General features: G+C 43.4%; 1 protein-coding gene across 1 annotated transcript; it reads left to right on the top strand.

The window, feature by feature from the left end:
- The first annotated feature begins 1348 nt into the window (after window positions 1-1348).
- Window positions 1349-12846, top strand: TICAM2 (TIR domain containing adaptor molecule 2). Its single transcript, XM_084833907.1, has 2 exons — window positions 1349-1436; window positions 9118-12846. The coding sequence occupies exon 2, from the start codon at window positions 9170-9172 to the stop codon at window positions 9833-9835; it is 666 nt and encodes a 221-aa protein (XP_084690033.1). The 5' UTR covers window positions 1349-1436; window positions 9118-9169; the 3' UTR covers window positions 9836-12846.
- The last annotated feature ends 280 nt before the right edge of the window (window positions 12847-13126 follow it).

Here is a 13126-nt window from a genome sequence, read left to right as displayed (position 1 = left end):
CCCCCAACCTACCTTTTTTTTCTGGGTGTCTGGGCATGCCTTAAAACAAAATGCTGGGCTGCAGCCATCTGCCATTGTTACTTTCTATGAATGTCTTTCAGGCTCAGATAGCACTTCACTTTGCAGCATACGAGGCTCCTATTTTATTTATTTTTAAAAACGTGAATAAAAAAACAATTTGGAAGGGCAGAGAGCCTGGTGGACATCTAAAGGGATGTCCATCAGCACAATGGTGTCAACGGGTGCCACAGTGGGGACCCAGAGTTAGCATATCAGGGAGAACTTTTTAGCCAAGCCCTCACTCTGTTGTGCTAGTTTTCTACTTGCAAGGAGTTTTAACATGGAGAACTATTCAGAACGTGAGCCTCCACCAACAGACTGAAGTGATGCTGTCCATTCTACCATATCAGAACTGGGCCACTTTATTCTGCTGCATATGTAGGCTAGGCCAAAGCCTTCACTGCTGTAGTTCCAAGGCCGTAAAACAGGCTTCCATTTGAAAATGTACCTTGCTACTGGAGTTTCAGAAGAAATACAAGTTCTTTTTCAACGAACTTCTGGAGATGGCCATTTGGAGGCATCTAGCTGCAGGATTACATAATTTTTACACTTTTGATACATTTTGAGGGATTTTAATGCTGTTTTTATTTCATTGGCAGCCACTTCAAGCACTGTGGATGGGATGGGGTAGGGCAGAACAGTTGTAGACTGGAATTAAGCTGTTGCTGGAGGCACGGGGTTGTTTCTGGGTGGATGGGTGGGGAGTGGGATGGACCTTAGGACTGATAAGGACTTAACAGTACAATCCTATGCAGATGTAAGTCCTACTGTGTTTAATGGAGATGTAAGTCCTACTGTGTTTCATGGAGTACTAAGCATGTTTAGGTTTGCAGCCTTAAGGATGCAATCCTATGCAAGTTTAGACAGAAAAAAAGGCCTACAACTCCCAGCATGCCCCAGCCAGCATAGCATAGCTGGCTGGGGCATGCTGGGCGTTGTAGGCCCTTTTTTTCTGTCTAAACTTGCATAAGATCGCACCCTTAAGGACTCCAGTCTGATTGCCTTAGGGCTGCAGAACTTAAAAAGAAAAATGAAAGCTTGCTCCAGAGATGGTCGCTTGCGGAACGGGGTTACCCGTCTTCTCTTTGCCGCCTTCAGTGTTAGCCCTCCTGGCAAACTTCCCTCTGCACGGTTTGGAGAAAACCTCGCAGAGGGATGACCCTCGTCTCCCTTTGCTGGCTGGCGGGCTTCTGGAGGAGGCAAAAGCCCCTGAGGTCGTCAGCATCTGGCCCCGCCTTTGCTTCCCCTTTCTTACTCGCGCGGAGACGGGACTTAATCACCCCGCCGCCTCCATTTTCGCAGAGGGCTGGCAAATAGCTGGACGTTAACGAAGATTCCCGTCGGGGGATCGGGCATCTTCTCGGTTGATTGATCTGGTAAGTACCGCTCTTCAGCGCCGCGACCCAGCCCCAAAGTCATCACCAGCCAGCTCTTTTCATTATCTTGTTCGGCGTGAAGCCCCATCGCAAGCGGCCAGAGAGCGTCCTTCGGAGCCAGTCCCCTCTTCTCGAACCTACGTTTCCAGTAGTTTTCGTGGTGACCAGTTCCAGAGGGGTAGCCCCGTTAAGTCTGTCACAGCACCCCCTCCACTCCCAAGGAGGCACCTTATAGAGATTATTATGCTTCGATACACCTGTTTGGTTGTATTTATTGCATTTCCTGTATTGATATGCGGGAGCTCAGGGTTTCCCCCCTCCTTTTATCCTCACAACAACCCTGTGAGGTAGTTTAGGCTGAGCGAAACGATGACTGGCCCAAGGTCGCTGATGAGCTTCATAGCTGAGTGGGGATTTGAACCATCCAAGGCTCAAACCACTACCCCACACAGCAGTGGAGGCTGGTGGCTCCGATGTCAGTGGGGTAGTGAATCTGCTCTGTGTTTCAGTTAGAACTCCAAAGGAGCTATCGAAAGTGTTTCACTCCTTTAGAGTTCTGATTGATTCTGACTGAAACACGGAGCGGATTCACTGGCCCACTGACATCGGAGCCACCAACCTCCACTGTCACACATTTCTTATATCAATAAAACGTAATACCACAAATCAGTGATAATTTGTGGGATTCATTCCATAGAGGTAAAAGTTGAAAACGTTTTTCAATATAGTTGGACTTTATTTATTTATTTATTTAATTTCTATACCACCCAATAGCTGAAGCTCTCTAGGCAGTTCACAAAAACTATTCCATACTTGTCATGTAAAAACGATCATTTGCAAAGAATCTGGAAAAGGTTCCAGCTTGTGAAGAAGGATTTGGGTTTGTAACACTTGTTTGGACTGATTTTTAGTGGCCAAATATAAGAGGAATTTGATTTTCTCACTTTAAAAAAAGTTCACGCTTTTCCCATGAGATTTTTGTGGTTGTGTTTAATGTTAATATAGTTGATTGGTTTTGGGACATTACCATGAGAAAGAGAGAGGGGTCAATCCTAAAAATATGTTTTTAGCCAAATAGATCACAGACTTCTGTCTGCCTTTCTAATCTCTATAAACAAGTAGTACACATAAACAAGTACTATGGGCTAGTGGGTACTATATTCCCACACCTTTTGTGCATGAATTTAAAAAGGTCTCCAAATACAGCTGGTACAATAGTATGCCTCAGTATAGAAACATCTTTTTGTTTTGGCTTTCCCTCCTTTTTTCTTGCCTCTCAAACATCCAGCCTGAGGCAGCGTTCTGTGTAACTCAGAGCCTGCATACTGCACTTTTGAGTCCTAATTGGCCTAAATAAAAGCAATTGCTTTTCTTGTTCTGTGCTTTTCTCTTTTCTTTTCTTTTTGCCAGGCTAACCTGGCTAGAACAACACATGCAATTCATCGGTATTATCTAACTTACGGGTTTAGATGTGCTAGGTTCTCTTCCTCATCGAGAGGATACAAGTTAGTAAATCTTCAGATGAAACTGGGATATCCTCACACAACATGTGTATGTTTAGGCCAAACATCCATTACTAATCGGTAGTATTGTCAACCTTTAGATGGGTGTGTATCACCAATCCAGTAAGCTCCATATAAAAACAGAGGTGATACTGAATTACTTGCCAGTTACATTTTTACCTTTTATAATCCTCTCTTTTGGGCAGGATCCAAAGAACTATTAAATGTTTATCCCACCCTTCTTCCAAAAAGGTCAGGGTACAAGATCTACTCCCTGCCCCCATTTCTCCTCCGTATGCTGAGAGACCGTGACTGGCCCAAGATCCACCAGTTAGCTTTGTGGCTGAGTAGGGATTTGAACTGGGTTTCCCCAGTCTTAGTTGGACCCTTTGAACACTACACCACACTTACTGGTTATGAAACTAGTTCCATAAATTCAAGGAGGCTTTGGGCTTTTTTCTTCTTAAACTTTAGCAGAGACCCATACTTTTGACTTGGTTTAGTAGATAGCTGTTATTTGTGGTTACCACAGACCCTGACACTCCCCTTAAGTTCTCCGTTGTCTGCTGTGCCCAGCAGGAAGAGAGGGATCTTTCTCACTTCTGTGAGAAGACAACTTGGGACAAAGGAGGGAATCTCTCACAGGACAGGCCATGAGAGGGCAGTCACTAGAGCTAAGGATTTTGCCACATTGTGGATCAATGAACTTCAGCTCTTATGCTGCATGGCAAACAGCTTTTGAAACTGAGGGAAGTTCTGAAAGCAGTTTGTGATACTGTATGAAGCTCAGGTGTAGAAAGAAAAAGTCAGACATTTCAGGGGGCTAATGCAAGTCTCTTGTGGGAGCTTAATGGTGCAATCCTATTCAGATAGGCATCCGCCTCCGAACTTGGAGGCGACCGCCTATCCAATGCAGGGCAGGAGACGCATGGAGGGGATTGTTCCCTCCGCGCTCCTCCTGCCCTACATTTTCAGCTAGACAGCCGATTGTCACTGTCTAGCCACGGGAGGGCTGAGTGGGGGCGGGGGGAGGCTGCTGTATGACACTTTGGCATTTCCACACACACACACCCCGCCCCGGAACACCCCCTGGAATGCCCCTTTTCGTCTGCTGTGCGCTCCTCTTGTGAGTGCGGAGGACAGGGCTGTTCCATGCTGCCTCCAAGGCAGCGCAGAAGTGGGGGGAGGTCGATTCTCGGAAAACCAGGTATCCTATGGCCGTCTAGCCTCTGTCTAGCGGCCATAGGATTGCTCCCTTCGTGATGTAGATCTCAACCCATAACTCTATAGGCCCATTATTGTCTCTGAAATGATAGTTGCCATGGTTTCTGTAACTTTAATTAGAAATTCAGGCAGAAATGTAACAAGTTCAGCTCTTCCCCACATGGAGGTACAATGTTTGTAGTAGCAGAGTTGAGAGATATGCTGAAAAATCATTCTTTGACACAGCCTTCCCCAACCTGGTGTCCTCCAGATGTGTTGGACTACAATTCCTCACCTTCAGATGTGGAGAGTACCAGGTTGGCTAGAACCCTACAACTACTGTGGTTTCTAAACCTTCACCAGATACTACCAACATGCTTTTTTTTTTTTTTAAGCTGAGGTCCTTGTTGTGCCAAATTCAGCAGTTGATAGCAGAGTGTGACAGCTTTGTGCGTCAGTCCCAGAGACATGCAGTACCTTCACAATCTAACTATGAGATTCTATTCATGAATATTAGACTTTACTACCTTGTCTGTGGCAATCTGTCTGAGAAGCATGGAATTACACTGATAAATTCAATTGCTTTTCTCTTGAAAGATGTCCGTAACTCTTAAGGGTCAAAAAGGGGTTAAACTCTAGGCAATCTAGGACTGCACAGGGTTACAGATGTATATGAGCAATGGGTTTATAAAAGGCGAGATCTAATTCATGTTGGGCTTTCCAAGGCTGGATTCTGTCTCTCTCCCACCCCTTGCCCATTGTAATCACCTGGTATCTATTAGTTTGTGGATCAACTATTGAGAACATTTGCCATCTGAAAGTTATATGAGTGGGGTAACTTCTGTATCTATTAATGAATTTATTCAGCAACTCCTTGCCAAGACACTAATGAGGTAGAGGGCCCTTTGAGACCTCTAGCTGATGTTCAATCCCCAGATGTCCCTGGTCTTTTCCTATTTTTATCTACTATAAATAAATGTGACTGTTTCTTTTTCTTCTTGCCTGTCAAACTGAGCCCAGGTGCCTGCATACATCTTTACCTGAAAGTAACAACAGAGATCACCCTGGCATGTCTATAAAATGTTAGCAGCTGAGCCCAAGGCAGCTTGAAGGGCTATTATGCAGGTTCTGCAATATGAATGTTAAGTTCTTGTGCTTAAGCACCATTTTTTTGGTGGAAAGGGGGTACAGATCAAAATAAGTATCATCATCATCAATAACTTGTGCTTAAGGCTGAGTTCATCTGTCTATTCTTACTCTTGATTCTACTTCTGTGCCGGTTATGCCATGTTTAGGGTTTACAGCCAGGATACTTTCGTGGCTGGGTGCTACAGATCACAACTATGAGGGTATCCCTGGGAAAGTCACTGCAGGATTCCACCGTACAGACTGAGTGGTCTATACTTAGTCCCTCGCCTGTCTCTGCTATTGTGTCCCTGTCTATTGGGAACCTTAAAAACAACAGATACTGACTGGGGCTTATTTGCCAAGGCCAACACAAACTGGAGATCCCAGTGTCTTTCATCTCATACATAAATACAGACAAATCACTCTTCATCCCCCACCCTGCATTCCCTCTGTTCTGTTAGTACAGTGTAAATCCTGGGCAGAATAACATGCAATTATCCAGTGTTCTCTGGAACCTGGCTAGGATCAGGGATGGATTCATCATAGCAGACACTAGACCTGTCTGCTATGGAGCTGAAGCATGCTGTACATCTGTTGTGCTTCCAGACCAGGAGGTGGGCAACTTCAGAAGGTTCAGTGCCATTTTGCCCCCCCCCCCCCAGCCACAGTCTGCCAGGCAACCCAGAAAGTAATTTTTAATGGAAAAAATGGCATCCAGAGTATTACGGAGTGCCAAAAATGTCAAATTTTAGGGCTTTGTAGCAGCTCCGTTGGCCACTCCGTTTCCAAACGGACAGCTCTTAGTGCTATCAATCAAAATACATTATGCTGCTATTCTGTCTTTTCCTACCTTAATGGATTTTCTTGTGGACAGAAAAAAAGATGGAAGCAGCAGTGGGAACTTACAGGAGGATTACAAATGGGAGACGACGTCTGGACCACTCCCACTTTAAAATTGCATGATTGAGGCAGGGCGATCACATGATAAAAGCCTAGTTTGGAAGCACCCCTTGACTGCAGGGATGAAAAGCTAGAAAAGTCACTTTCTTCCAGTTCCTAATACCAAAGCTGTCTGGATGTAACTCAAGGGTGATGTTGGTGGCACTGGCTGTTAATTTCTGAGAACTGTTTGGGCCCATGCCTGCCTATAATTTTTACCCATTGACCTGGTAGCCCAGCCTTTTAATCCCTGCTCTGTGTTGAATGAAACGTAGTTAATCTCTGATGGGGAATCTTAATCTGTTTATATTTAGAATGATCGTTTTTGTGTATTTCTGGCACAGAAAAACTGTTCTGTGGCTGAATCTGGGTCAGCTTCTGGTTATAGTTACAAATAGTATTACAGATATACTATACTAACATAGCATATGCATAGTGTATACTAACATAGTGTATGCAGTATCCCTGTGCCACGTGGTGGTGCTGTTTCCACAAAAATAAAACAGCCACATCTTGTACCTGCAGTTGTACTTAAACCACTCTTGATCAGCATGTCATGCAGGAAGCTAACATCTTCACTGGATATCTTCAGTGTATGCACAACATTTTTCACCACTGATTCCAGACTCCTTCAGGAAGGGTTGTGTCAAAGTGATGGCTTCATCATTAAACTTTAAACTTCTTCCTGCTGCAGACCTTCGTTCCCCTCCATCACCACTATAGGCTGTCATGAGGGTCAGAGACGCCTCCAGGGACAGGTGTTGAACCTCTTTCAGCCTAAGGGCTAAATTCAGTTTTGGAGAAGCTCTTGCAGAGGGCAAAGGCAAAAGTGACAGGACCAAAAGTATCTCTGTTTTTTAGTTTAAGGCTTTTACTGCCAGTAACAAAGTCCTGGGAGAAACATTTCAACTTTTTAGAATGGGAAGAAACTGCACAAAAGTCAGGAAACCAAATGAGCGGTGGCCAGGGGAAGGGGGAAAGGTAATGATTGGAAAGGTTAACCATTTGTGTTTTTCCCAGGTTTGCCAAAGTAAGTGGAAATGGGAATATCTAACCAAAGACTCAGATAGGGGCCTTTCCAAGTTAGTAACCTAATAGTTCTGTATAGTGGTTTGTAGAGTACTGATTCCTCCATTTTTCTGAGAAATTATGTCAGTCTAAATAATATGCCATAATATCCTGAATAGTTTAACATTTTATTTCATACAGCCCTCATGGCTTCCTGTCAATGAGAGCTGAGCCACCCAGTATCAGTGGTAGCAGGCAGACTCTGCTTTTACCACCAAAGTGTCGTCCAGTGCAGGGTTTACACTTTCCCATAGGAGTAAATGATGGCAATTAACTCATATGGGAGAAAGCAAATGGGTGCACTTTGGCATATTGAGGTGAAGGCTAAACCTGTAAACAAACGAAGGAGTAAACAAACGAAGTCATTGCATTGACCTTCTTTGATAGCTAAATTGGCCCCAGATTCTCTTTATGTAGTGCACCATTTCAAAGACACTTTCCTAAACACTCTCATAAATATGTAACAGCCATTTCTACATACTGCAAAATAGTGATATGGATTTTTAAAGAAAATTTTAAATTGGAAATTTTTCCTGTACAGCTTAGGTTAATTTGCATAGGGAAATTTGCACTGGGAATTTTCATTTTGCACTGGAAAATCTTCTGATGCCTTAGAGTGACCTAATTTAGCATGTTTATTTTAACTATTTAGTAAACAACAAAGCCAAAAAAAAGTATCCCATGTTATTTTTTTGGTCCTAATAACACCACAAGTGTTTGACCTGAAATATTTGATGAAAAAATTAAAGCATACTTAATGTAATTTAAATGTTATATATACTTTTTTCTTGGAACACTTGTAAAAATGTAAAGACCATAGCATGTAGATAACAGAAAAATGTTAACACACTAATGTTAGCAGTCCAAAGAATAGTGCACGATATGCTGACAACTACTCACCTACAACTTTGAAACTACAAAGCTTGCCTAATATTGTTTTTGCAATCAGCATCCATTCATTGTTACTAACAAATTTCTGAAATGAAAAAATTTATACGGAAAACCAAAGCACTGAAAAAATTTCCATCCCACGTTACTGCTACAAAAACTGTCATTTTTCTGTTAGTTTCCAAAACATTCCCTGGTGTGTGTGTATATGAATGATACTACTTACCTTTGTACTCAAAGGCTAGCTCAAAGGCATCCACTGTCAAATTATTCACCCAGACATGAATGACCATGCCGTATTTTCATGGAAAGATGTATGAATACTTGAAGTTGTTTACACCAAACCAGACCATTAGTTCATCCAGGCCAGTATTGTTTACTCTGGCAGTGGCTCTCCTGGGTCTCAAATGAAGGTCTTCTCCAGAACATGCTACCTAATCCTTTAGTTGGAGATGCCAGAGATTGAGCCTGGGACCTTCTACATACAAGGTATATGCTTTACCCCTGAGCCATGGCTCCTCTCCATAGGTGATGCTTCATAATCAATTTTCAAATAATTCATAATTTGCAGATGAGTTCACGGGGGAAGTCTTACTGCGCAATATAAAGCTTTCACTCTCTCACGTGAATTTACAGTCCGCAAACTTGGGGATGTAGTCTCTCCAGAGCACTGCAGTCAAGTTTGTTGAGTGTGTGTGTGTGAGAGAGAATGAGAATGGCTTTTAAATCCTTTCCCCCCTTTTGTTTCTTGCTGCAGGATCACACGCTTAACTAAATTTTACTTTCCAGGCTTGCCTTTACAACCCTTTAATAGCTTCTGCCCCCACGCCCCACCTTCTGCTGTCCTAGATCTTTTGACTCGCATGATTTCAGGAGAGCTTTGAATGCATTTTGTGATGGCTAAAAGATGCTATATCTTTCTTTTTCTAATTTGTTTTTCATTTGTTCTATAGACTGGAAGAATGGGAATGCTTCGGGTTTTTTAGAAGTGGGCGTTTTACCATAATGGGAACCAGTATCTCCAAAAGAACATCTCCTTTTACTCCGAGGAACAGTATGAAGGACAACTATACAAGTAAAGGGCAGAAAGACTTTAAGCAAAAGCCCAAATTGTGTGAACTGTCAGTGGATGTAGAAACCAGTTGCCATATCAATATCCAAGAAACTCAAAGCATTGACGAGGAGACTGGGGATATATTTTACAGGTTTGTAATTCTTCATGCTGACGATGATGTTGAGGAAGCCGTTAGAGTCCAGGATTTGCTGCAAAATGAATTTTGTATTAAACCGGGGATAATCTTTGCGGAAATGCCTAGTGGTAGGCATCTGCTAGAAAATTTAAATGATGCTGTGAATGGCTCTGCGTGGACTATTATCTTGCTGACCGAAAACTTCTTGAGTGAACTTTGGTGCCAGTTCCAGTCATACACCTCTCTGTTCGGAGCACTGACGATACCACACAAATGCAACACAGTCATACCAATGAGGCCGCGGAATAACCCGCTCCCACGAGAGCAGACGCCTTTCATTCTCCAGTCCATTAATGCACTGCAGGAAGATAGTCCTGGATTTGCTGAACAAGTAAAGAAAACTTTCCAGGAGTCTAGATATAGGCAACAGCAAGCTGTATGGAGGTACAGCAGGAAGGCACAAAAACGGCTTGAGTGGTGAATGTATAAAGAGAGTTCCAGTGAAGTTGAAAGTGCTTTATTGGACCAAAGGGTCTATGATATCCTTGTCCATCTCTGCTTTGTTCATTACGCTTTGGATACTCCAAACAACTGATTGGGTGGGAAATTATTTTTCAAATGATGCTTCCTAAGTGTTAACATCACAAAAGTCAGTTTCCCATCTTGTCATTCCATCTTCTTGGACTGAGGTGTTGACCCCATTAAAGGCCCGAGAGGAGGATTCATCGCTCAGCACATTCAGAATATCCCAGGTTCAATCTCTGGCATCTCCATTTAAATTATTTCAGGTGGTAGAGTTGGAAAGACTTCTGTCTGAGCCCCTGATGAACCCCTGCCAATCAGAGCAAACAGTACTTGGCTAGAAGGACCAATGGTCTGGCTTGATATAAGGCAGCTTCTGTTGGAGCTATTTTTTTCCCTGAGAGCTAAACGAAGTTTGAAAGAGAGAGCACTATTCAGGATGTCTATATTCCTCCTATTTCCATCTCTGGTAAACAGGTTTTGCAGGGTTTTGTACTGTTTTAGAAACCTGAACCCCCTGCTCAACCTGGTGTGTGTGTGGATCCCCCAGCTGGCTGGGGATGGTGGGACTTAGTGTCTAACACATCTGAAGAGCACCAGGCAGGGGGAACCAAGGGGGTCCCTCCCTCAAACCACTTTTTGGTCTCTTAAAAACTAGTATCCATCTCCAGCTTTCAAATGAGGTTTGCCATTGTCCTGCTTTGATTGTAACAAACAATGACTGCAGTGAAGTCAGGAAACCTTCAAGCCTACAGTTGGTAATCCAGTGGGGTTCTGGCTACAATAGAAGTGGTCTAAATCCAGGCAGAAGTCAGAACGCAGGCAGGCAGGCAGGCAGACAAGAGGATCAGGCAACAGCAGGAGTGGTCATGACAAAAAGCAAGAGGTCAAGCATCATAAATCAGTCATGCATGTTACACAGTCCAGAGGCAGGGTCAAAATGGTTAAGAAACAGAGCATCAGTTACAGGGCATGGTTCAGGAGGCAAGGTACACAGCAGAGGCAGGATGTACCAAGTTGTTCCGATGCTGGCTGGGTTTCTAGTGAAGGCTTTTAAGCCCACAGTCTGTTAGACCCCATCCAGAGCTCAGCTGCAGTAATCAGAGCTCCCTTTCCAGAGCCCTACTCCTGAGAAGTCACTTTCTCCTGAGGAGACCTTTTCTGGAGGTGAGCACTCCTTCACACAGGAGCCCTACTAGCCTGTCACTTGAGGCGGCAGCGCTCCTGGAGATCGGGGTGGCTCAGCCTCTGCTTCAGAGGCAGAGTCCTTTTCTCCTGACAAGGATGGCCCTGTAACCACCTCCCCCAAGGGATCAGGCTCCTGTGGTCTGGTGGCAGTCCCTGGTCTGGGGCGCCTTGGGCTTCTGGGGCCTCTAGCTCTGAAGAGGACTCCTCCAGTAGTGGCATGACAGCCATGGCCTTACTCTCTATTCATGTGCCCAGATCCCTCAAAGGTTTGCAGAAGCAGTGGACATGGCTTATGCCCCTTGTACCTGGTCTTCCAACATTTGAGAAGCTTACTGTGGTACTGGATTAGAACCAGGTCTATCCTGCTAAACACCCTTGTATCTTCAAATTCAATTGGAAGTGTTGTGTTCTCCCTCCGACTAATAATTATTACATTTTTATTCAATGTGATAGTGCCATTTCCACCTGTCTCAAACTGACTATCAGTTCCAGGGCTTTCTGTTGGAACAGCTGAGCTACAAACCATCCTTATAAAGGAACAAACTGGCATTGTAAAGTCTGCCCTATGAAGTTTTGAAATATGGGAAGTTCCTTGTGTTCTGTGGAGCCCAAGTGGTAACAATTGATGAGTTATTCAGTTAAAAGCTTGTTGGAAGTCCTATTTGCACTTGCTTTCGATTATTAAATAATGGTCTGTCGAGCAGAGTCACCAACATCTCTGATAAGTACCATGGCCACTTGGTGCAAAGAGTCTGCCACTAAGATTATCCTCTAACTTAGGTTTGTTTTAACTGCAAACTGCAACTTCAATTGCATTTGAGCAGAGTCTCCAAACTGTGCCTGCCACTCAAACCAAATAACCATTTGGGGATGATAGTAACAAGAGTTGCCTGGTCCTCTCCCAGCTTGTCTCATTTCAACCTCCAAAGCACTGATAACCTGATAAATAAAACACTGATAAATCAAGGTGATGCTGCAACTGCTGTCTTTGCTTCTTCAATCACTCCAAATCAGGGAGGAGAGGGAGGAAAGGATCTTGTCTTTTTTTTATACAGCCAGGCTACAAGAAAAAGGACTTATCAGCAGGGAGCCTTGATAAGTTGACCTCTCTTCTGTCAAACAACAAAATGCAAGGCCTGTTGCAATATCACCTGAACCACAAGAACTTTAAATTGTGGACCTGTTCATCCATTACAGTGTAGGGCGTTACTACCCATGACTGTGTCAACCCTGTTCTGATATCTGGAACTCTCCTGGAGTGGTGTGGGGAGTTCATTTCTCCCTATTCTTGTAGAGTGTACTTGAACATTCACAAGCAGGCAGGCTTTATTGCACAGACTCTTGAGGCATGACAGCAGATATCAGGCAATCTTGTTTTTTCAGCATATGTAAATACTAATCACTACAGCTTGAGCTGATTAATCAGCAAGGCCACTTTAATTGGTGAGATATAAGTAAGGACATACCTATTTGAGATTTTGTCTCCAGTGTGTTACTGTAATAGGAAGTGGGGGAAAGTATGGCCTTCCCTTTTAACATTATCTGCTAGCTGTTACTTATTAAACTGTAAATATACTCATCCTGTATCTTAAAAAGGCACTGATGTGGTGGTTTGGGTTTGCTCAATCCTGGGCCTTTTAATACTTGAACTCCCTCTGAAACTGATGTTATGCTGTTTTATTTAGTTTTAATGTTGTATTTTTAATGGATTGTATTTTATTGATATTTATAAGTTGCCCTGGGTAAACTCTGAAGGATTGGGCATAATGTTTTTAATAAATAAAATTCAAATAAATGTGCATCATAAATTAGTAACAGTCATCTAACATTAATCAGCTAAGGAAACTGTATTCAGTTTATTGTCCCAGAGAAAATGTCCTTCCTTCTCTGTGATGCCTCATAAATGTCGGAGCTTGCTTCTCAGCCCTTCTATATTGCACCTGAAATTGAGGCATCCCTAGAACAACCTCAGCTACTCTGTTCTCACAGCAGTGGCAGCTGATAAGGAGGGTCAGGTGGTGGTAAGTGGCTGTAACTGCTGAGCAGTGATTGAGAGGGAGGG

This window comes from Heloderma suspectum, chromosome 2 (assembly GCF_057233095.1).
Source record: "Heloderma suspectum isolate Gila_16-S chromosome 2, 16-S_ref, whole genome shotgun sequence".
Taxonomy (NCBI): domain Eukaryota; kingdom Metazoa; phylum Chordata; class Lepidosauria; order Squamata; family Helodermatidae; genus Heloderma; species Heloderma suspectum.
This window is presented reverse-complemented; position numbering and strand designations above follow the sequence as displayed.